The sequence below is a fragment of the Melospiza melodia genome, chromosome 12 (assembly GCF_035770615.1).
Source record: "Melospiza melodia melodia isolate bMelMel2 chromosome 12, bMelMel2.pri, whole genome shotgun sequence".
Classification (NCBI taxonomy): domain Eukaryota; kingdom Metazoa; phylum Chordata; class Aves; order Passeriformes; family Passerellidae; genus Melospiza; species Melospiza melodia.
In genome coordinates this window covers 16341350-16364614 of record NC_086205.1, presented here as the reverse complement: position 1 = coordinate 16364614, position 23265 = coordinate 16341350, and the positions used below count along the sequence as shown (strand labels likewise).

The following is a 23265-nucleotide window of genomic DNA, read 5'->3' as shown; positions in this document are numbered from 1 at the left end:
AGCCCAGCCAGCTGTCCCCAGAAGCCCCAGCTGAGCAGGGGGCTGAGCTGAGCACAGCTGCAGTGCCAGGCAGGGATGGCAGTGCCACAGGAGGCCAGCATGGAGACACACAGTTTATTTACACACACCCCCTGGCTTCTCCATCCTGCCCTTCCTTAGAGGCTTCCCATGTTTGGCTCACCCCAGCACACTGGTCCATGCTGTGCACTGTGCTTCCCACAGAGAATACTCACCAAGAAATTAGACCCAGAAAGCACCAAGTAGTTTTTTTCCTTTGATTTTTTTAAATTTTAAATTTTTTTTTGTTAAAGCAAGCATGAACTGCAACACTGAGATGTAAGTGAGCATGGGTGACATGAAGCATCACTTTGCCAGATGCAGCTTGCATGCACAGATTAATGGCTGAGATGATTTCTCTGCCTGGGCCTGGCAAGGGGCCAGGCACTAACATTTCTGATGTGTCATGCCCTCTTACCCTTCCACCGAGCCTTTGTCCTGGCTGCCACGTGGGGGCGGAGGGATCGCGTGCTCTCTTAGGCACAAGCTGCTCACAGGGATCCAGCTGGAAATGTGGGAAAAGGCTGAGTGTTCTGCTCAGCAGGGAGTTTTCTAACTTTGCCACACTGTGTAGAACCCTCCTCCCTGTTCAGCTCCAGCTCCTCCAGCCACGGCATGGAGAGGGGAGCTGTGCAATTCAGAGATGGTCTCCATTAGCAGTGACAGCTTTATAGGACAGGTTGGCCCCATTTAAAGCTCGTAATCTTTTACTGCTGCCTTGTATCAGCAGCTACAGCAGGGCTGTGCTCCAGGCTCGGCTCAAAACCTCCCCAGCCCCGCCCAGAGGTTCACATGCATCATCCCACCACAGCCTCATCCAGTGAGGGGGCAGAGGCAGGCAGAGGTCATGTCCCTGTGCCCTGCTGCCCCACATTCTCTGCCAGGACCCAGCACACAGATAGGCACCCCTTTGGTGTACTGAGGGGCACAGCAGCTTGTCTAGATGCTCTGAAAGGCACCGAGGAGCCCCTGTGGTAGCAGGCAGCTTCTGCAGCAAATCTAACAGCCCTTCCTAGGAAGAATGGACCCCAAAAACTGCCCCAGGGCACAGCAGGGATAGAACAGGTATGCAGTGGGCCAGGCCACCCCACCACTGGAATGACACTTAGGAGCAAACTTGGTCTAGATGAGCAATCTGATTTACCAAGTGACACACCTGTCCATGGCAGGGGGGCTGGACACAGATGAACTTCAGAGTCCCTTCCAACCCAAACCATTGTAAGACTCTATGAAATTGCTCTTCCCAGAAATGTCAGGCAGGATCATGAATGGCAGCAGGGGGCACAGGGAGGAGGTGAGCTGCTTTGGTGGACCTAGCCAGAGCTCTGGTGATGTCATGCAGCTTCATGCCAACGAGGAGAGACTCCTCCAACACAGAATCATGAAATTATTTAGACTGGAAAAGACCTTTAAGATCATTGAGGCCAACTGTTAACCTGGCACATATCAGGTGGGAGCACCTTGACCTCCCCTGCATCACAGCAGTGACTTTTGGGACCAGAGGTGCTTCAAGAGGTCAGATCAACAGGGGCATTGCTGGGATTGCTGCCCCAGCTGTGACCCAGGCACACCACTTTGCCTTTTCCCACAGAGCCAGCACCTCCCAGTCCTGCAAACTCCACCCTTCAGGAGGCAGTGCAGGGTGGTGGCCTGGACAGGGCTGGGACAGGGGGCTGCTGGAGGCAGAGCAGCTCAGTGAATCTTCTGCAGGGCCAGCAACAGCTGCAGCCAGCACGGGTGACACAGTGCAGCCAAGTGACAGGAGTGTCCCCTGCTGGCTGCAGCTCTGGGTGTTGCAGAGCTGCAGTGGGCTGTGGCAAAGGGCCAGGGGGTGGCTGTTCATTTTGCCACTTGACTGGACCACCAGAAGGAAGAGAGCCAAGCAACCAAAGCTCTCTGAGTTGGAGTCAGAAGGGCTGGGGATCACTGGTCTACAAATGCTGGGCACACCTGGACAGCTGCCCCTCCACCTCTCTGAATCACTTTGAGCAATGTTTTTTTAGTCAGGTTTTTTAGCTGTGCCCATCATGGCAGGAGAAGATCCCAAGGGAAGAAGGAGCTGTGAAGGACCAGCAGTGACTTTTAGATGGCTGCCTTGGGCCATAAACGTCCTGGAGCAGGGCAGCAGCCGGCAGCTGCAGCGGGCAGCGTGCCTGAGGAGCAACACGTGGATCCACAAAGCTGCCTGTGCTGGCTGTGAAACCACAACCCTCCGCCCTCACTGCCTCTGAGAGATGTGTGGCCAAGAAAAACTCCACTCCCCCAGCCAGCACCATGGCCAAGCATGGATGCAGAGCGGGTGACAGGCTCCAGAGGTCCTTGTGCAACCCAGAGGGTACTGCCCAGCAGCAGCAGCCAGCTGTCCCCAAAAGCCTCAGCTGCAGCAGGGCACGAGAACAGCTGCAGTGCCAGGCAGGGATGCCAGCACCTCAACAAGCCCAGTATGGAGGCACACAGTTTATTTACACAAACATGCTGGGTTCACCATCCTGCCCTTCATTAGAGGCTCCCTGGGTTTGGCTCACCCCTGCACTGGCAGCTGCCCCTGGCTGCTCTCCCTGCTGCTGTCAGCAGCTTCCTCTCTGGCTGTGTGCTCCCCTGGCCAGGCCTTGTTTTCTCCACACACAGCCTCCCCTCTGTGCCCAGCATTAATCACTGCTGCCTGCCCAGCTGACCTCGGCAGCACCAGAGAGCCTCGCCCAGAGGAAGCAGCCAAGGCAGGGGCAAACAGGCACGTGTGCAAGCACAACACACTCCTCAGAGCCTGCTGCCACCGAGCTGGCAGCTGGGGGGCTGCAGTCCCCCTTCCCAGGACATGGTGCTGCTCCAGAGCCCACCCTCCCCAGAGAAGATGATGCTACAAAGCCCTGCACCAGCACAGCTTGCCAAGGTGCAGAGCAGCTTACCTTCCAGGAGTGTGCCTCAACACAGGTCCTGCTGTCTGCCATGCAGCCAAGGGTCCCCTCCATGCCTTGGGACAGCCCAGCAGCCTCCTCCCCATCAAACAGCCTCCTCCCTGCACACAGAACTCCAGGGAAGTGCAGGGGTGATGTGCCCCAGCAGCCTGGCTGCTAACCAGCTTTCTGCAGCACTGATTAGGCACCAGCAGCGCAGAGCAGTGGCTGAAGCACAGCAGCTAATAAGCCTATCAGCTAATTAAAAAATTAGGCTGTCTGCCAGAGATAGATGACAAATCATTGCTACCACCCACGCAGGGCAGGCACCTGGGTGAGCTCAGGGGTCTGCAGCAGCAGCAATGTTCCCAGGTACTGACAGCAGCATCACTTGGATTGCCTTGCTCCACACCCCACAGCCATCTCCTGAGGGAAGGGGACGACTCTGCAGGAGATGGATGTGTTCTGTTCCAGGAAATTAATTTTTCCTGTGCATCCAAGTGTCCCCTTGTAATCCATCAAGGTCTGAGGGACTCATATTTAGCAGTACTCAACACCTTGGCTCTTACCTGGACTCAAAGGCAGCAACATGGCTAAGCATGCAATAGGTTTCAGGATGGAGGTGGAGATGCTGTTTGCCTTGTATTTAATACATGCTACTGCTGGGGGAGGAGTGTGAAAACACTTTTTGGAGCTGGAGGAAGAGCAGCAGGAAATCTTTTAATCAGACAAAATAAGGTTTGATTCCAGGTTGCTATAAATTACAAAAGAGTGGATGGAAAGCTGTAAAGTAATGAGCAGGTGAGATGGAAAGGGAAACCAAAAAGAGACACAGGAAAATAAATTTTCTGGGCTCAGATCCCAGTGAACTGCACACACTGGGGGAAAGGGCTGCAGGCAGATTTTGTCCTTGTTTCTTCCTGCTAAACTCTAATGAGCTATGGCAGAGCAGGGAGAGGCTGTGGGGGAAAGCAGCCCTGGCATCAACACAGGGTGACCCCCAGCAGCTTCCAGTCCTTTGGGAATGGGGCAGCTGCTCTGGCTGGGGAGACAGGAGGGCAGCACCCACCACAGCACTGGGTGATGAGACCCTGCTGCTCCGTGGGAGCGGGGGGAGCAGCCAGCCCTGGCCTGACAGATCTAGGACATCCAAAAATAATCGATGGTGACACTGCAGCAAGGGGCAGGCAGTGGAAATGATGAGAAGTGACACTACCCCGGGGGCTGCAGGCCACGTCAGCCCCAGAGGCAGCAGTGCCACAGGGAAGGGGTCTGTGCTGTGATGCAGCACTCAGGAGACTTCCAGGCACTTGCTGAGCAGCAGCCACGTCCCCCTCATCACAGCAGCCCTTCCTGGTGCCTCCTCCACACCAGGGCTGGAGCCAAGGAGCTCTCCTGGCAGGACAGGCATGTCCCACAGGCATAATCCCACAGATGGGACTAGCAGCTCCTCTCAGCAGATGTGGACCCCTCTACAAGGCCACAGCCTCCAGTGTTTACCTGGGGTGGGCTTACTCAGAGGTCTGCTCTTGCCTGCTCCTGAAAAGCATCATGAAAACAGCTCTCTCAGCACAACAGGCTCACCCCAGCAAGGAACAATGGCTGGCACAGCCATCCCTATTGCTCGCAAAATGATCACTCCAGCGTCTTCCCTTCCCATCACAGGACCTGACATAAGTGCTTGCAGCTCAGAGACAGGCTGGGAAGGGAGTCTGGCTGTTTTTCACGTGCTTGTGGCACAAAGCAGGGAGGGAGGTTATAAGAGCACATCAGAAACTATTAACGCTCCCTCCATCCCTGTAAAGATGGAAACATTTTTGCCAGAAAGCAAATCCTTCAGCTCCTGCAGCATCCCTTGGGAGCTGTGGGGCCAACTCCCATGACTCTGCCACAGACCCCAATTTTCTGTGCCTTTTCCCAACATCTCCCCGTTGGTAGCACACAATGAAGCCTGAAGCATGTGGGACGTGGGCACTCTCCTCCCAGCCCTCTCCCTCCCAACAGCTGCATCTCTGCATTCCCTGATGTGGTGGGGCTCAGCAGTGGTGGCAGTGCTCAGCCAGCAGGAAAGGATCAGCAGTGACGCACTTTCAAATGCTCACTTATTACAATTATTACAGCGATTTGCTGAGTTCTGTGGGCAGCTGCCCTGCGCACCAGGAATTGCTCTGCAGCTGACAGGAGGAAGAAGGGGAAGTGATGCCTCCCCACCTCCCTCCACCTCAGAGACCTCTGATGCCCTGTGTGACACAGGATGTGTGCAGTGCAGCTCTGCACGTGGGTGCTGTTGAGGGGACACACCACACGTGGCACCCCACAGGCAAACAGAGTCCAACCTGGGCAATCCCATGCTGTGGATTGAAACAGTGCAGAGGCAACGTTGAATCCTCATGCACACATCCCTACAAAAGCAATCAACAATGTGTTCAGGATGCTGCCTGTGGGATAGCATTCCTTTCCAGAAGGCCATTAGCAGAAGACAGTTACTGGAGGCATTATTCTAGTACCCAGAGTGCTTTCCTGGTACCTCTGTGCTTAACCCTTCCCCCAGCTGCCAGGCTCTCCACGTCCACAGCCAGAGCAGGAGTGCTCCAGGTGCCCGGCCTCGGCACAGGCAAAGTGCCCTGAGAAAGCACAGCACAGCTCAGTGCCTGCTCCAACACGTCTCCTGGCTGGCCTTTGCCTTCCCTCCAGCTCTGCTTGGTGGGAAAAGCATAAGCTGATGTTCACAGAGGCCTCTGTCTCCAGGCTGGTAATCCCAGAGCAGACAAAGGCTGATATCAGTTTCGTGGGAGACCAAGCCACAGCCAGCAGCTGGATCCTGCTGCAGGCAGCACCAAACCCCAAGCGACTGGGGCTTGGTCATTGTCAGGCTGCTTGGACAAACATCATTATAACCTGGTCTGTGCTAAACAATCAGTACAGCTGTTGATAAGAAGCTGGACAAATTGCCCTGTTCAGAGTCTGAAGCCAGGGAGACCACTGGACTTCCCATGGACCCTGATGTGTCACAGGTGCTGTCTGGACACTGGCTATGCAGCCAAAGACACAGCTCCCTGCTGGCAGTCCCTTCCCCAGACACAGAGCTGCTTATTCACCCCCAGCAGCCACCCCTGCTTCCCCCAGCACCCACATCTGTGTCCTCCTGACATGCTCCAGGACACACTGGGCTTGCTGTCCAACACACAGCAGCTGGCTGTGATTCCCTCATCCATGAGGCAGCCCAGCACCTACAGCATCCTGCAGAAAGGAGCTCTACAGATCACCACACTCTGTTTTGAACATGCTTTTCACCAATTTTGATGTCTCCCAGTGCCTGTAAAAACTTCTGCCTTGTATGGCTCATGGTTTCATGGACCACATCATAACCCCCCTGGCCAGCCCCCTCCCAGACTGGAGGGTCCCAGTCAGCCAGGCTTGTCCCACACAGAAGCCAAGGCCCTCTTTAAATCTCTTTCATTTTTTACCAAATGTTGATATGCCATAAATTTTGGCAATACATAACAATTAGTTCCACTCTGTTCTCCTTCCTCATAGCTCCACACCTTTATTTAGTCCCACAGAGACTTACCCTCTTCTCCCACTGCTGCCTAGTCTCCCTACAAGCCCCCTGTGAACAGCCTCACCACCAGCAGAACAAGCTCTTGAGTTTTCAGGCAGCAAGTACCCAGGTGCATCCTCAGCACCTGGAAGATGCAGAATGCTGCAGGAGGGCTAAACTCACACCCTGCAGAGCCCAGGGGGCTTGTGCTCATGTTCCCACCCTTTATCACAGCTTCTGCCTTCAGGCTGGGCTGGACAGTAAGAGAGAAACCCTGAGAATGCCCCCACATGCTGCCAGGGAGAATATCACTACACCCAGAGATGCTGCTACTCCCCAAGGAGACAGCCAGCTTCAGCAGCCAGCAAACTCTGCTACCTACAATTTGTCAAATACCATCTCCAGTCAAGTTCTGCTAAACACCCTCACTCCATGGGAGTGAAGCACAGTACTGTCAGCCAGGATTCTGAGCCTCTCCTGAACTAATGGGACTCCACTCCTCTAAGTTGGCAGAGATAAGCCACAAAGCTGCTTCTGTGTCATGTCTCATTTTCCCTCTGCTTCTTATTCTCCCACAGGGTCATCCTGCTGCAGCACCATCAGCAACACCAATGGAATTGAACACCAAATGGTGTTTTCAAAGCTCTACCCAGCTGCTGGGTGCTGCTGGCTCTCCCTTGGCCCACCAGCTCCTTAGGAAGAACACTTGTTAAATAAATTTTTCTTGGAAACAACCTTGGGCCAAGAATGGGCACCAAGAATTCCCTGGGGAGCTCCCAGCTTTCCCAGGCTGCCCTTCTCTCACATCAACTCCTCCTCCCCTCCCTTGTGGCAGGGAGTGACAGGAGTCTGTCCCCAGACCTGGCCTGCCAGACAGACCTGCCCAGACATTACTTCATGTACCCACAGAAGGGTGATAAAAAGCTTGCTGGGCTGCCTCATTTACATAACAAAAATGACAAGTGATAGAGGGATCAAAGCCAGTCAGGAAGGAAGAGGTCCCCTCTGGACGGGCCCACTGAAAAGGAAAGTGAAAAGATCTGGGTCCTTGTTCTCCCTCCTCCTCTTTGCATTGCTCTGCGAGTCTCAAGGCCATTTCATGCTGACATTGTCCTCATCCTGGCAGCTCCTTCTAAGCTTGAACCTGCTTGTCCTCTCTGTGCAACTTTCCCCTCACTTCCCCCTTCCATCAGAACCATTCTGATGGACCAAGCACTGCTCCAGCTCCCTGGGCCTGGCCACACCACATTAAATGGGGATTTATGAGCCTCGAGCACAGACAAGAGTTATGCAGTCTGCACTTCTGCGTGCTGCATACCAACTCCCCAGCTGGTTTAAATCAGATTAACTCCACTGATGTAAGACATTTAAGGCAAGAGTGTTCCATGATTTACACCAGCTAAGAAGCTGTTATATTATAACTTGGCAGCTGCAGGTTTTAGATGTGAAGTTTTTTCGGCAAAGATCCCAAGCAACAGTAAACGACAGAGCAGCTGAGTGGCAAACCCCATTTAACCTCAGTGCAATGTGCATGCAGCCAGCACATGGCCCACAAAAGTCCCTAAAAAAAAATAAAATAACCTGGTGTTCAGTTTTTAGTGCCACCAGTCTGCAAAGTCAATGCCCCATCATGATCCATAGAATCCAAACAAATCACTAAATCATGACACTGTGGAAATGCCTCTCTTCAAAAAATGATATATTTGGTAAACTAAAGCCAGGCAATTTTAGTACAAAGGTCGCTTGCTACTGAAAAAATCCCTATAGACTGATTGATGCAAATGCAAATGAACACACCAGAGAGTTTAGCACTCAGATCAGGGTCTTCATTTCTGCTAGAGGATGCTCAAGCTTCCAATCAAATCTGGATTCCACAAAAAGTGGCGCTAATGCTGTGGAGCCAGATGTGCTTGGAGAGGGGCACAAAAAGACACAGCACGCAGGGCAGAACACAACATTCAAGGCAGAAGAAATGGCAAAGAAATACACCAGGAAAAATGGTAATTTTGCCTGAAAAATGGTAATACTGCCTGAAAAAGAGGGCTTGGTCCTTTCTTCTCCGACTTAGCAAAGTGGCTTGTTCAGCCCAGTAGATACTGCTTGTCAGAGTCAGGAGGGCAGCAAGAGCCATTCCCACATCACCTGCAAGCCTGGGAGTGGCAGCAGAGCTGCAGCCTTTCCTGTGCCTCTCCTTCAGTGCTGGCTGCACAGGGAGGAGGCTGCTGAGCCCCACCAGCCCCATAAATCACCAGGCACCCAGCACAGCAAACCTGACCTCCCTTGCAAGGGAAATATAAATCAGCTTTACTAGCAGCTTCTGAAACAAAAACTAAACTCACGAAACTGTAAAAATGCCTCTTTAAACATCCTGTGCCCCAACAGACCATTGAAAGCCCTGTCAGGCCAGGGAGAGCAAACAAGCTTTCCAAGAGATGAGGGCTGATGAACTGAGAAGAGGCATTTCAGACTGAGCAGCTTCTTGCTGGCAGGCAGCACAACAGGGATATCTTTAGCACACAGCACAGACAGAGTAGGGAATCAGGAGGAGTGAATTAGCCAGCATTAATACCATCATTTGTATGCAGTGTACTTCAAAGCATTCACAGTGCAGACAGCACCAGACACACACAAAATTACCCAAGTCTGGGGGAGAGCCATGTAGAGCACATTTGCTGGAGCTCACAGAGTAATGATCAGTGAGCTGGGATGGGACCCTCAGGGCCACCACTGCCCCACTGTTTAATGAGCTAGTGTGGGAAGGCCATGCCACAGGCGCAAGTCCACAAAGGACAGAGGAAGTCTCACGAAGCACAGTAGAGGCAGGAGCTCCTAAGTAGAGCCAAAGTGGGACAGGACTCAGCAGGGCCACAGGGGAGGTGTATCTGCTCACATCTCAGCAACAGTGCACCTGAGATCCATGGTAGGAAGTCTGCAGGGAGAATTGGAGCTGGGCAGAGGCTCCAGATGCCAAGGAGGCTGCTGGTGCCAGCAGTGCTAGCCCTGGGAACACGCACACGTGTGGGAACAGGCCACCATTGCATGACATGCACAAGCAGCTTTGAGAGGCTGGTCACTTCCTCCTGGGGCAGGTGTATGGCCAGGCAGGGTCCTGGGGCTCCTTGCCACCACTGCCACCTGCAGCCTGCCATGCCCAGGACATGTGACCAGCCCAGCAAGGGATGCTGCCATCACTGGTGCATCAGGCCAGCCAGGCAGCTGGCAGGGAGAGCCCAGGGACAAGCAGGGCTGCAGGAGCTCCAGTGCAGGGGTTTGGAGCCCAAGGACACAAAACCCTACTTGTGCAACCAAAGACCAGAGAGCATGCTGGCTCCATGAGAGGCAGCTGCACACAGCCAGGGGAGGAAAAAAAATAAGCCCTTCTGCCTTATTTTCCTGCAGAGTTCTTGTTGTTTCTGCACTTGATAACAGCAGAGGCACAATAAGGAAACTTAAGTGATCAGTGGCTGCTAATCAGCAAAGCTTTCCAAAAGCTCCCTAAAGCCAAGAGGAAAGACTCAACAACTACTCCCTGCTGATACTCAAGAGTGCACAGCTACACCACAGACACATAGCACCTATTTCTGCTGGCACCACAAGGGGAAGGGGGCTGTAAACACACACAGAGAACAAGCCTGCTTGCTCCTGTCTCACCTCTCCTATCATCTCAGGGCATAAAGGCAGGACCAGCTGCCATGTGACAAGGAGAACCTCCTGTCACTCATGCCAGTGGAGACCTGGATGAGGTCTTGGACTGGTAAGTCCATCACTCTGCAGAAAGGAGGAGAATCCTAGGAGTCCACCCCAAAAGTTTATTAGCTTTGTATTTCAAATACCACTGGATAACATCTCTGTGCAGAAGAGAAAGAGAGCCTGTGCTGCTGGAGGCAGCAGAGCAGAGACCTACCTTTGGGCATGATGCGATGCATTGCAACTGACAGGAAGAAGATGGAGTCGCTGTAGTAGGTCCCTGATCCAGCACTGAAGTGTTTCTGCATGGCCTCAACGATGGGAAACAGCTTTTCTGTCAGCTCATTCACATCATGGACGATTACCTGGCAGAGACAACAGAAACACCACTCAGCCACTGTTCCTAGGGACAGGCCCAGCTCCAGCAGCCTCTGCCCAGCCCCCAGCAGCACGGGGCGAGGGGGAGGTTGGTAAAGCACACACAGTGCTGCTGGCACTGCAGCTGCACAAAGGGGCCTGCCTGCCCTGGCCCCTGCACATCCTCTTGATGCAAGAACTGGCTAAGTGCAGGGAAAGGAGGACTTTCACAGCCATTTTGTAACTGTAAGGTGGGCAGAGACTTGAATCCCCTCACACAAACAAGTGTGTTCCATGCTTTGGGCTGTTTCTCTGGTCTGTTCCCACTGCCTGATGCAAGCACATATCTGGTCTCCCATATGGGAGGCAACAGCTCACTCCAGGCTCTGGTGTGCTGCGGTTTAGAGCCAAGCCAAACCACATTACTTACCCCGAGGACCAAGGCTTGCTCCCTCCTACAGAAGGAGGCTGTGACAGGGCCAGGGACACAGCCCAGATTTGCTGCTCCTCAGCCTGGCATGGAGGCAAGCTCTGCAGCACGTCCCGGCGGGGCTGCAGGGGAAAGGGAGGACAGGCCGCAGCACGCTGACCAAAATCCAAACATCAGGAGCTACAGCACAGCACAGCAACTTCTGTAGATGGATCTCAGCCTGTCTGTGCTGGAGTTCTGCTGGTGCTCAGCCAGCCCTGCTCTGCATCCCTCAGCTCTGCAGGAGCCCATGCACCAGCACGGGCCCTGGCATGCCTGTGCCGTGGTTATGTCCCAGAAACAGGAGCAACCCCAAATGCACCTTGCCAGCTACTGACATTTTACAAGCTTATAATTTATTCTGGTCAAAGTCCAATGGACAGGAGCTTTCATGCAGCTCATTATACCCACAGAAGGATACAGGTCACTGAATCACACAAGATAATGAGAGGGATTTTCAGGATAATTAAGAGAGATGAGGGACATGACCCTGGTGCAGATAAGGGGGAGTGCAGGAACTTGAGTGTGGAGACTTGGGGTCGTGCTGCCTTCTTCAGGTCAGGGAAAGCACGAAAAGCCCGGATGAAACCTAAGTCCAGCGAGGACATGACAATGCAGCAGTACTTGAATTTTGTACAGGGGAACCTATCGCCCTTGTTTGAGGGATACCAAGACACTTCAACAAGCCGGCCCCTTCAGCAGGGAACACAAACCACAATCTTTGTAGCTTGCTTTCAAACGAAACTATTTCAATGGGTCTAGTTTCACTTCTTTTCCCTACTAAAACTTCATCTGCTTAAAAACAAGGGGCCTGCACTATATACTTAAAATGTGCAAAAGAGCACTTGCTTTATTTTTTTTTTTTTAATTAAAAGAAAACCTAAATCAAGCCAAATGCTTCAGAGGAGGTGGCTCTGGAGCCTGTGCTGGTGCAATGACCATCCTCTCCGTGGGGTGCACAAGGGGCTGCACTGATGCTCAGCTGGTGCAGAGACTGAGGCAGTGGGCAGTCTGGAGCTTCTCCTTCCACAGCTTTTTGCAGAACACATTGCTCAGACCAATGCACTCTCACAGCAGAGTGGAGCTTGCTGGATGCAGGGCTGTGCTTGTGGCTCCCATGATATACTGAACACACTGAGGTGATGGGGCTGTGCTGGCACTGGCCAGGACGGCTGAGCCAAGGCAGGGCAGTGCTGGGGGACAGGCACAGCTGAGGCCCCGTCCTGGGGAGGGCACTCTCCACACCCACGCTGGGCCCTGGCCATCACTGGGGTCCGTGCAGAGGCTCCATGGCCAGCACATCCTTCAGCAGGGCGGCCCCGCTGCTGTCCCGGCTGCTGGGCTCGGAGCCAAGGCCTGCAGCAGAACAGCAGGAAAAACACAGAACAAAACGTTCCAGGAAAGTGCATTGGGGAGCTCATCAGCAGCCACACCTGCCTTTGGGCAGCACAGCACAGTCCCCAGGATACTGCAGGGGAGGAAACTCTGTTACCATTCGGCAGCACCTCACCCCAGCTTTGTGGTGCCATCGCGGTGACAGCAGCTGTGCTGAGCAGGACACAGGCAAAGGTGTCCAAACAAGCAAACCACCACCACTCTCTCAGTGCAAAGGCACTGACAGCCTGTTCATGAAACTGAGCACCACCAGCATGGGGATGTGTGATGGTCTGCTCCCAGCCCAGCTGGGCAGGGGCAGCTTTGGGGTCTGGCTGGGCTGGAGAAGCATGGAAGAGAAATACAGCACCTGTAACCACCCTTCTGCATCCAGCAAAGGCAGCCTGAGGTGTGTACAGCACATAAAGAAAGGGGAGAAAATGCCAAACCAATTCCAGTCACCTCTGAAGTGAGCACACTGCCAAGCACCAGTGGACAAAATTTATAGGAGAAATACTCCTGAAACTCGAGACACAGCATCATCTGCCTTTTCACTCCTGCCAAAGAAAACAGGAAAAACATGTCTTTTGCCCAATTGTTTGTACTTCTGCAAAGCAAACTCCTGAGCAGCTGAATTTTGCTCCTGCAGCCACAGGCCAGGCAGCCTCTCTGGGACTGTGAAGGCTTCTTTCCTCCTCATTGCTGATTTTAGCACAGCTTGTTAATCTGCTGCTAATTTTGTACTTCGTTATTTATTTGTGTAACAGCTCTTAGTAAATCCCTGTAGCTAAATCCAACCACGTTTGCTGAGGACATTAAGAAAAGTTCTAGGAGTTTCCTGTGCAAGCAGTTTTATAAACACACGTCACACTGAGGAAAGATCCTTTCTAGTGATTCACTAAGCAAAAACAACCTGCATTTCTTTTTCCTTTAACTTTCCCTCCTTCCCACGTCGATCATCCTCACAGGTCTCTGTAAGCATGGTGTGATGGCAGCCCAGTTACATCCACCCCAGCAGCGTCCTTCGTGGGGCTCATCTGAACAGGAAACCAGGATGAGCAGAGAGCCGAAGGCGTAGTTCCTGTTGTTATGGCAGGGAAATGGAATCAGTAAGAGACAGGAATCGCAGCACACAGCCTGGAGCGGCAGGAAACGGGGTGAGCTGCTGCTCTGTGTAAGCACGGTGTGGGCCGAGGCTGGCCCAGGCTCGCTGCCGGGCACCTCCCGCGGGCCAGGGGTCGGGAGAGGCCGCAGAGATCCCCCTGCCAGCCGTGTGCGGGACTCGCTCTCTGTCACTGCCGTCACCAGGCCCCGGCGAGAGCCCACCGAGGCCCCGCTCGGCAGCACGGCCGCGGGCCGGGTCCGCCCGCCGCTTCCCGGCCGCACACGCGGAGCACGAGCTCCCTCTGCCGCCGCCGCCCGGCTGCGCTCCCGCTGCACAGCTGGGGCACAGCTGGGCCACATCTGCACGGCCACGGAGCGGTGACGCCACGCAGCCACTGCCCCCGCCCGGACAGCCCTGCCCTGCCGGGAGCGTCCAGCGCCCAAGCTGCTCCCACACACCCACCGCCTGCACCCCACAGCCCCTGTGCCCTCACTCTGCACACTGAGCCCGGGCTGCAGCTGGCTGCTTCCATCTCCAGGAGACTTTGAAAGTGCTGACTCTGCCTAGGGAGAGAGAAAAGCTGCCCATAACCTCCCCCAAAGGTTACGATCCATGTCTGACTCTGGGCTTCACCCCAACAGAGAAGCCAAGTGATCCCAGCTTTGCTAGGATGGGAGGGCAAGGGCAGCTCCAAAAGCTGGGCCTGAATCACTTCCTCATGAAGAAAAGGTAAAGCTCAGGGTGTTTTATCAGTCTGGCCTTGGTGGCTCCAGCTGCCCCCTGAGCACTTTATCAAGCCTTATATCTGGGCCTGTGCTAGAAAAGGAGCATAAGAACCAGGAGAGTGTTCTGCACACACCAGGAGGAGCAGGAAAAGAGAGGTCCAAGGATAGAGATGGGTTACTGCTGGAGCCAGCTGAGCATCAGGAGCAATCATCTTCAACATTTTAGCAAGAGCACCAGAAGTCCAAGATAGGCATAAGTTTCCCACTGGTAAAGAAGAGGAATGGGATAGGCTACAACAAGAATAAAGAGGTGCTATCACCTGCTGGCGTTCCAGAAACTGGCACAGGATTAGGACAAGGCTGCATGCCTGAGAAGCAGACAGCCTCTGCTCTGTACCTAAAAGCAGAGAAATGGACTGGTCCAAAAGACACTGGCAATCATAGGCCAGCCAGTGAAACCAGGGTACATCAGGCTCTACCAGGAAAGAGAGAAGCAGCTGTCCCACTGAGATCTCAGTGACACCTCACCTGAGGCCTCCAGATCATGCTGCCTGCCCACAGCCAGGAGAGCAGTTCTGGTGCCAGACATACTCACCAAGCCATGAGCCAGGTTTCACTGTGACTCCACAGGCACCTACAGACAGGGGCCAATCCACAACAGACAAATCATTTCATGCCTCCAACTCCAGTTGCTTTGGAGAAATGAGGCTGGCCAGGGTGCCTGCTGAGAAGTCTCAGAGGAACAGATGGCAGTAAGGCAGTACCCACACAAAGGGGTCACTGAAAGCGATGTGCACACTGAGTGCCCGGGGGTCCTCTCACTCCAGGAGACAAAATACCACAAACATTGGCTGGGCACCATATCAGCACTGCATCATCATGGGGCAGTCAGTCCATCCTGCTGTGGAGTGCAATAATTCTCCTGAGGGAGCTGTGCATGCCTTCCAGACAACTGCATAGTGTGGGTCTCCTATCATGAGTGCATGACCTGACTGAGGGCCAGCATTAGGAAAGGACTTGTTTAAAGAAAACAAGTGGTAGAATTATTGATCAGGACAGTGTTTGTATGAAAAATATTAAGGCTGCACTTCTAGTTTCATCTTGGCAGAATTCAGCTAATATAGAATACAGGACTTATGAGCAATAAAAGTTACAGCAGGACTAGAGGACACTTCCAAGCAATGCTCTGCAGCAGCACCTCAGCACAGGAGCATCAGGTTACCTGGAATCTCTGAACTTAATATCCCTCCAGTTTTCAGACACCCGTTTAATGCAAAGGAAAGCCTGACCTTGCGTAAACTACACATTAGCTGTGGATTTGGGAGGCAGAACCATTTCTCCGAAGAAGGAACATTGCACGTGGATGCACTCCAGCCCCTGCAGGCTCTCCACTCCGGCTCTCAAGAGCCACTAGCAGCAGGCCAACCTTCTCTCCTGATCAGGAACCCATCGAGATACAAGCACATGTGGTCCTTGTGCCGAGATGCTGAACAGCAGGACCAACAGGGCCTGCAGGAGAGCGGCACTGCTCAGAGCAACCGCTCCTCTCCAGCACAGGTGGCGTGCGGAGGTGCTCCCAGGCCACGAGCTGAGAACCACCGGGACACCTCCCCGCAGGCAGCGGCGGTGGGGACACAGAGCGAGCCCCTCAAGACTCCCGAGACCGGGGAGCATCGGGAGCTCCTCCAGCAGAGTGGGAGCGAACCGCTGTGCTGGGAGCCGCACATGGGCCGCTAGCCGAGGGAGCTCCTTCCCGCCGCTCCCCGAGTGCTGCGGGAAGGCCCCGCAGGACCCCCACAGGACCCCGCTCGCTGCCCGGGCCCGGCCCGCCCCTCGGCCCCGCGCACCTGGTGGCGGAAGGCGGCGCCGCGCAGCAGGTCCCGCAGCAGCCCGAGGCCGATGTCGCGGCTGGCGCCCTCGGTGACGAGGTGGAGGTGCAGCACCTCGGCGGCGCCCAGGCGGCCGTGCCGCAGCAGCGAGCGCAGCGCCGCCTGCGCCTTGTCGCGGAGCGCGGGGCTGCGCTCCGCCTTGGTGAACATGAAGAGGAGGTGCAGCCCGCGGGGCCCCGGGCCGGCCGGGGCGGGCGGCGTGGCGCGCAGGCGGCGGGTGGCGCTGGAGAAGGTCTCGCCGCCGCCGCCCAGGTAGTAGAAGGCGCAGACGGCCACGGCCGCGGCCGCCGCCAGGGCCGCGGGCTGCGGGCAGCGCAGGCAGCCCCGGCGCGCCGAGCCCCGCAGCGCCGCCATGGCGGGGCGGCACCGCCCCCGGGCCCGGGCCCGCCCCGGCGGCTGGGCGGGGACACCGGGCCGGCCCGGACAATGACACACCACACACGCCTCGGTCAAGATTTAGATACAAACTCTACAGCCGTACATAACGCGAAGGAGGGCGGAGTATACAGTCTGTACAATTACAGCTTAAGGGGGAAAAGGGTTTTTTTACATTTTACTGCTGGAATGCTTAAAAAACACCGAGTACAGAGGAACGCGCAGAGGGAAAACAAAAAAGTTCATTACTTCGGAGAAAGTAACGTCTCTGCTTGAGGAAACGATGTTTCATGGCGACTTCTGTCAAGACATGGAAAACTTAGGCTTCTAACAGAAAAGTGAGTGGAATTTTTCCTCCTCTGTCATCTCCTTCCATGGGAAGAGAAACAAGAAAATACTGTATGCAGAAAGATAAAGCAAGCATATGAAAGGGTATATACCAAAGTGGTACACTCATCCTTTTCCCCAGTAGTGCCTCTCCAGAGTTGTCCCTGTTTTAAAACTGTGCCTTTGTGTAAGCACAGGAGCAAGGCATGTTGGCTGTCAGAATGCACAAGCCATAAACTCCAACTTGGGAAAAAGTCTCCATAATGAATGGGGCAGAGATTGTAGCCTGAAAAATTGATTCTCAAAATACTTTGTGTATTGAAGAATCAGAATAATCAGCTAAGTCCTTTTGACACTGTAAAAACATCATGTCCTTTGTACTTACATATTATTATTTTCAGTTTCATCAAAGGGTTGTTTCATAGTCACTGTGTTATATTTGAGATTCTCAAGGTGAAGCAGGAGAGGTAACATCCACAATTTAAAACAGATGGCTGCAGAGAAGCACCAAGTCCTGGAAACATGACATAAACCCTCCACTTGTTCTACTTCTCACCTTTTTAGTTTAGTGCTATAAAGTTTATGCTCTATCCAGGAGACCTAGTAATTTGGACAACACATGTGTACTGATGTCATAATGCAAAACAGGAGAAACTTCCTCTTGTACAGGGAATTGCTGACAGCAGTTGGAAGGTCTGGTTGCATTTTCTAAAACTATTTCAGCTCAGTATACAAATAGGTAAAATATAAAATCCCACAGAGTGAAAAATGCAGTATTAATACAGGATCCTTTAGCACTGTAACATTAAAAGCCACAAATGGTACAATCCAAAATCTCCAAAATCAGTGGAAAGACTGCCACTGATATCAGTGACTTCCTGGATCAGGTCCTAATGGGCAGAGAGGCTGAAGTCCACAATGTACTAATGAGCACCTGGAACACACATCCATCTGATTGCAATGTGGGCTGTTTGTGAAAGCAAAGAAATACCTCTACAATCCAAATTCACCTTCACCCAAATCCATGTGAACAAATTCCAACTGTCTAACACAGGTAGTGGCATAATTCAATATGATCATTCAGAAATTTAAGTTTATATGAACCTGAAAAGGGCCTTAACAGAGTGCAGTTTATCCTGGACATCCTATCATTCCCAAAAGGCCAGGGGAACAAGGCTGAGGATCACAGGTGACACACCTACTCCCTAATCCATTGAAACTCCAGAGCTCCTGACAAGTCACATCACCTGTCAGTCAGGTGGGGTTCATCCTTTAGCACAGACAGACTGACACTGCTTCCCAGACAGATGAGAGTCAGGAACACAACACATGGATGTGCAGAGCTACAGGAAACAACTTCTTAGTCAAGAGAAATCATCCTGCAGAATTTGTCACAGAGATTTTGTGGCCAGGGAGGAAATCACCAGTGAAGATTTAAAATGAATCTCTCAGACCTGTTCTCCATCAGCCTGGACTGAGACAGCAATTACGCCACTAAGATTTAGGCAGCTTTACACTCCAGCCAATCCCACTACACACTGCCTGCCAGCCAGGCTGGGAAAGAAACATCTAGAAAAACCTGTGTCTAAGGTGTATATTATGCAGCCATTTCTTACATTGTCCCATCTGTACACCAGGAACCTTACTTTCTCTAAGATCTACTAAAACACCCATTTGCTGGTAAATACTGATGATTAGGAAGTACATTATCATTTCATAGGCAGCTATTTAAAAACCAACTTACTAGAAATTACTGCTTACAGGTGATATCCTGAAGTTTCTTATTATTCAGACTAAATGTGCACTTTAAATGGGCAGAATCTGCTTTTCCTATCATAATTAGACCACATACAAAACAAGAACTGTCTTGTAAGATTATTCTGCTTGGAAATAAAATCCACTGGACAATTCTATAACACTACTAATTTTGTAGCAATAATAATATGCAGATTATTACACATTGGATGCAGAATTATAAATGTTTGAAATACTTTCTTACATGCCAGAAAGTTTAACTTTACTATAGTTTACAGATTTCAATTTGTTTTATCCCAGTTTTGCTTATATTTCCATGGAGAAAAGCCAATTCATTTCTTAAATACACGTAAACAGCAGGTTAACAATGCCACAGCTATTAGCATTACTGAAAACTCACATTGATACTATGTTACCTAAAAACTCTCCTTAAGCTCTCTCCATAGGGCAGACAAACAGAGGATAAAGAATTGCATCTGCTGGTTTGAGGTTTAGGAGGATTATTATCTAGGTATAAATATCCTGATATATAAGCATATATCTTGAGCCAGCATTTATACATGCACAAGGGCAGAGTGGGGTTCACTACTGCATTAAGCAAATTGTCTTGCTGCCCTCACAACCCAGTTGCAGACTGTGCTCATTCATTACTTTACAGAAGTATCCACTGAAATTCTAGTTTTTCCTGTGCTCACCTTAGTTTAGACAACACATAAACATACACATCATTGCAAACCATACAAGGGCTGCTGCTTCCTGATAGAAGGGATTGATTGTCCTAAACTTCAAGTGGCTGCAAGACATGAGACTTTTATACTGAGCTTAGGGCCTGTAGTGAGAACAGCAAAAAGAAGAAACAGCCTTTGTACAACTATTCTACACAAGCTTTGTTGGCTCAGTATTTACGTTCATGTCTCAAATTTCACGTCTTCATGTCAAAATACTACAAACAAACCCCACATCATGTCCAAAAGGAGTAAGTTTATTTTTCATGAAAGGTTCCACATGCTCATTTAGAAGGATACTTGCTGCACTGAAAGTTTAATTTAAGAGGAAAAGAAAAAAAAGGAAAATGGACTGCTCTTAGGAATTTGGTCCCCAGGATATATCCCTTTGTGACTGACCTGCAGTCACCAGCATAAAGGCCAGCCTGGTGCTAGAGCTTCCACTGGGAAAGAGCTTGCAGAAGAGCAGGAGCTGTCACATCTGTGAAGAACAGCCCACCTCTAACCAGAGTCACCGCAGGAACAAGAGAATCTGTTGAGCTGCAGTCCCACAAATGGAAGGGCAACTCAGTAAATCATTGCCCAAATTCCCTTCCAAACAGTCCCAGAAAATGCAACCCAGACCTTCTGTCAGAGGCACATTGTTTATGGCGACAGGGGGACAGATGCCAGCGATGGCCCTGGGCAGCAGAGCTGCTGTGAGCTCCCTGCAGCTCTGCCACCCCCGAGCTGCCAGCACTGGCCATGGACAGGGGCTGCTTTACACTCAGCCAGCAGGGACTCAGGGGCTTGAAACATCTTCAGCTGCTGAGGTATATGTACTGGAGAACATAAACCAACTCATACACTTCCCCAGCTACCACAATCTAAAGCTACATTGGAGTGGTCATTTTATCCAAACTATCTAACAAAATGCATACAATTCATTCTGTTAAAGTAAAAAAAAGACTTGCACTATAAGCTTCAGGTTCTTTTCCTTCTTGACACTTAAGACTTCTGGGAATCTGACTGCTGGAAGCGGTTTAACTTCTCTGGATTATTTGATGCCATTTGAGAAAAATCACGAAAAATGTCCTGATAAATTTCGTCTCCTAGGTGGAAAAGAAAAGAGAAACACTTTTAAACATTTGTAATAGTCAACAACACCCACCATTGCACAAATGCCCTACTGTGCTATCAATTACTGTGTAACACTTAATTCATGTATGAATACTGCTTCTAGATGGAGTGATGCTGATGTGAACTCTGAGAGACTGGTTACTTGCATGCATGTTCTGTAGAAGCAAATTAAACAAAGCCAAACTATACCTGAAATTGTACCTCACAGGCAGCCACACAGAGGAAAGTTCAGAGTTAGAAAGGAAAAGTTAAAGAACTTTAAAGCAACTTAAAAAGAAAAAAATATTTATTAGCCATTAAAGAATAAAATCCTTGTTTTTGCAAGGAACTGCTAACCAAGATTCTTTACAGAAAAAAAGAATTATGGCATAAATAAAGATTTACTTGGAAACAGAGATCAGAATTCTTACAGCCAAACAGAATTCTCCATGAAAGAAACAATCAGCAAACAATAGTATATATATATAAAAAAGCAATCTTAAGTAGATAAATTATTGTTCATAAATTACTTTTGTCTATTACTTCAGCAAAAATAAAATTTCTACATTCAGTTCATCTACATCTTTCATTACGTTTTTCAGTTTGATCTATAAGAACAATTGATACTTCCCCTAAAAATCTTTTTTTTTTTTTAAATTGTCACCCTTTGTGCTTAAACACAACCCTACTACTACAATATATTCCAAAATGTGTTTCTCCCCCTCCCTGTCTACACAGGAAACACATTTCAGGAGTGATTACTTCTTGAGTCATTGCCAAGTCATTCTTTTGCCACTTTAAAATGGCCATTTTTCCATTCATTTTCACATTCTTTCACCTATTGGAGCATTTTGGGCCTTGAGCTCAATTTCTGGTTTAAAACACTAACCATACCCTTTCGTCTTCAAAAGGAATTTAATGCATCAAACATTGGGTTGGGTCAGGAGTTATGCAGCCATCCAAATTTTAGAGTCTTCCCAACATAGATGGCAACACAGGACACAAGATCCCAGCACTACTGTTTCTTGCTGACAGCTTGATTTACAGCATGACAAAGAATCAACCCAAAATCTCTCTCATCGTGTACGTCAAATATGAACTTTTTCTTTTTCCTAACATGATTGTGGAAGAAAAGAATGTTTTTGTGCTTAAAAGTTTGCACTACTGGGAAAAGTTAGATTTTTTTTTTCAATTTTTTAATACACATTTGCAATGTTAAAGCTATAATTCTTTTGGAGATGAGACTCCATTCTTTTAAAAACACTTTCACAAATCATAGCTGACCTTCCAGAAATATTTAACAGGCCAGTAACACAATTCTTCCCAGACTTTAAAAGATGGATACATTCAATACTGCTGTACTAGAAAAGTCAGTTCTAGAGAAATTCCCTTTTGGTTTTCAGATTTAATTTCAAGTATAGTGTCCCTGCCCATGGCAGGGGGGTTGGAACTAGATGATCTTTAAGGTCCCTTCCAACCCAAACCGTTCAGTGATTCTGTGTTCTAGAGATGAAGCAGGCACAGGACAGGTTTTATTGTAACAGCTTGTGAGAACTTCTTGCTCTGGGAGACCAGCACAGAATGGAGCTGTAACATTCACCAAAAGAATAGCTATGAAGGGCAAAAGCAGAATTAGGCTTCTGTGATAAAAGCACTTATGCTTTCAATACAGAAGTGGGTTCCACCGGTGAACGAGAACTGCAGTTCAAGTTGCCACACTTGGTTCTTTCAAATTAACTTGAAAGAAGGAAAAGCTATTTTTGAAAGATACATTGTGGCTCTGGTTTTGTCTCTATTACTTAACAAAAATATTAGATACAAAAATAGACTAAAATAAAGTGCCCCTTTAGTTTGTATGTTGCATTAATATGCTTAAAACTGTAAACCTTATCATTATTTTAAATTTCTACTTTAAAACTGAATTCTGGAAGTTCCCTTTCCAAGCAATGTTTTCCCTAAAGTGCAGATTATATGTACAAAAATACTGTAACACTGCTTTACCATTTCACACCAGAGTAACTCAAAAGGCACACATCATACATTCAAGAAAAGGTAGGAAGAAAAAGTAGCAATGCTAATATCAAAGAGTTAGCAAGACATACTGTAGCACCAGGAGATGAGCACTCAAGTATTATACAGAAACAGCACTACTGTGCATATGGCTTCAACCACCAGAAATAACTTCTTAAAGCTGGTTGCAGCTAGTTCCCATTCCAGGAATGCTTTGGAAGACCAACTGTACCTTGCAAAGCAATATATTCTCTCATTAGCTCAAACCAGCCATATATATTTAATTATAAATTTTGATGCCATTAGCTACATGAGCAATTGTTTATCAGCTGCATTGCTAGAGCTGAGAAGTAGGCAGTTGGCTTCACTCTGGTGACAGCAAACTCATACACTGATATTTACCCTCACACAGCTACCAGCAAATATTTAATTGTCTTGAAAATCCCTATTTTCTTCTAGAATCCTAATTTTGGAACACTGGAGTTCTAAAGTAAGGGCAGTGCAGATAATTTAACATGTATAAGGAGTGAAAAAGACCTGCATCCCTTAAAACCACAGAAAGCTGTGACACCTTTTGACAGCAGACAGGTTCTGTGTTTACACTGACACAACCCTTCTACAGCAGACAAAAACATTCAAAACACTCAAATACTGACTCCAACTTTTAAAAGAAACTGCACCAAGTACCAGAGTGAAGGGGGCAGAGCTGTGCTATCCAAAGACACAGTAAGTTCTCTGGCTGGGACTCTGCTCCAGCTTGTGGCATTAACTTCAGAAGCTTTTCTAATGAAAGCCTCCCCTTGATTTTGGGCAAGCTCTGCCTGTTGGGGCAAACCTACTTCACTGTCAATCTCACCTTAGCAGCTGTAAAGTGTCT

General features: G+C 50.1%; 2 protein-coding genes across 8 annotated transcripts in view; both read right to left on the bottom strand.

Annotated features, from left to right (window-relative positions):
• XXYLT1 (xyloside xylosyltransferase 1) overlaps positions 1 to 16452 on the bottom strand; it is a 32465-nt gene extending 16013 nt beyond the window's left edge. Inside the window, exons 1-2 of one of the 3 annotated variants that reach the window (XM_063166986.1) lie at positions 16057 to 16452; positions 10397 to 10544 (exon numbers count right to left, since the gene is read on the bottom strand). In XM_063166986.1, the coding sequence (XP_063023056.1) occupies positions 10397 to 10544; positions 16057 to 16452 (544 nt within the window). Of the gene's footprint in view, positions 1 to 10396; positions 10545 to 10966; positions 11091 to 13292; positions 13506 to 16056 lie in introns of those variants that run through there. The other 2 variants (XM_063166987.1, XM_063166988.1) reach the window with 2 other exon arrangements.
• Positions 16453 to 16547: 95 nt separating this feature from the next.
• ACAP2 (ArfGAP with coiled-coil, ankyrin repeat and PH domains 2) overlaps positions 16548 to 23265 on the bottom strand; it is a 63608-nt gene continuing 56890 nt past the window's right edge. For all 5 annotated transcript variants that reach the window (XM_063166981.1, XM_063166983.1, XM_063166985.1 and 2 more), the window contains one exon: positions 16548 to 20371. In XM_063166981.1, the coding sequence (XP_063023051.1) occupies positions 20268 to 20371 (104 nt within the window). In that variant the 3' untranslated portion in view covers positions 16548 to 20267. The remainder of the gene's footprint in view (positions 20372 to 23265) is intronic.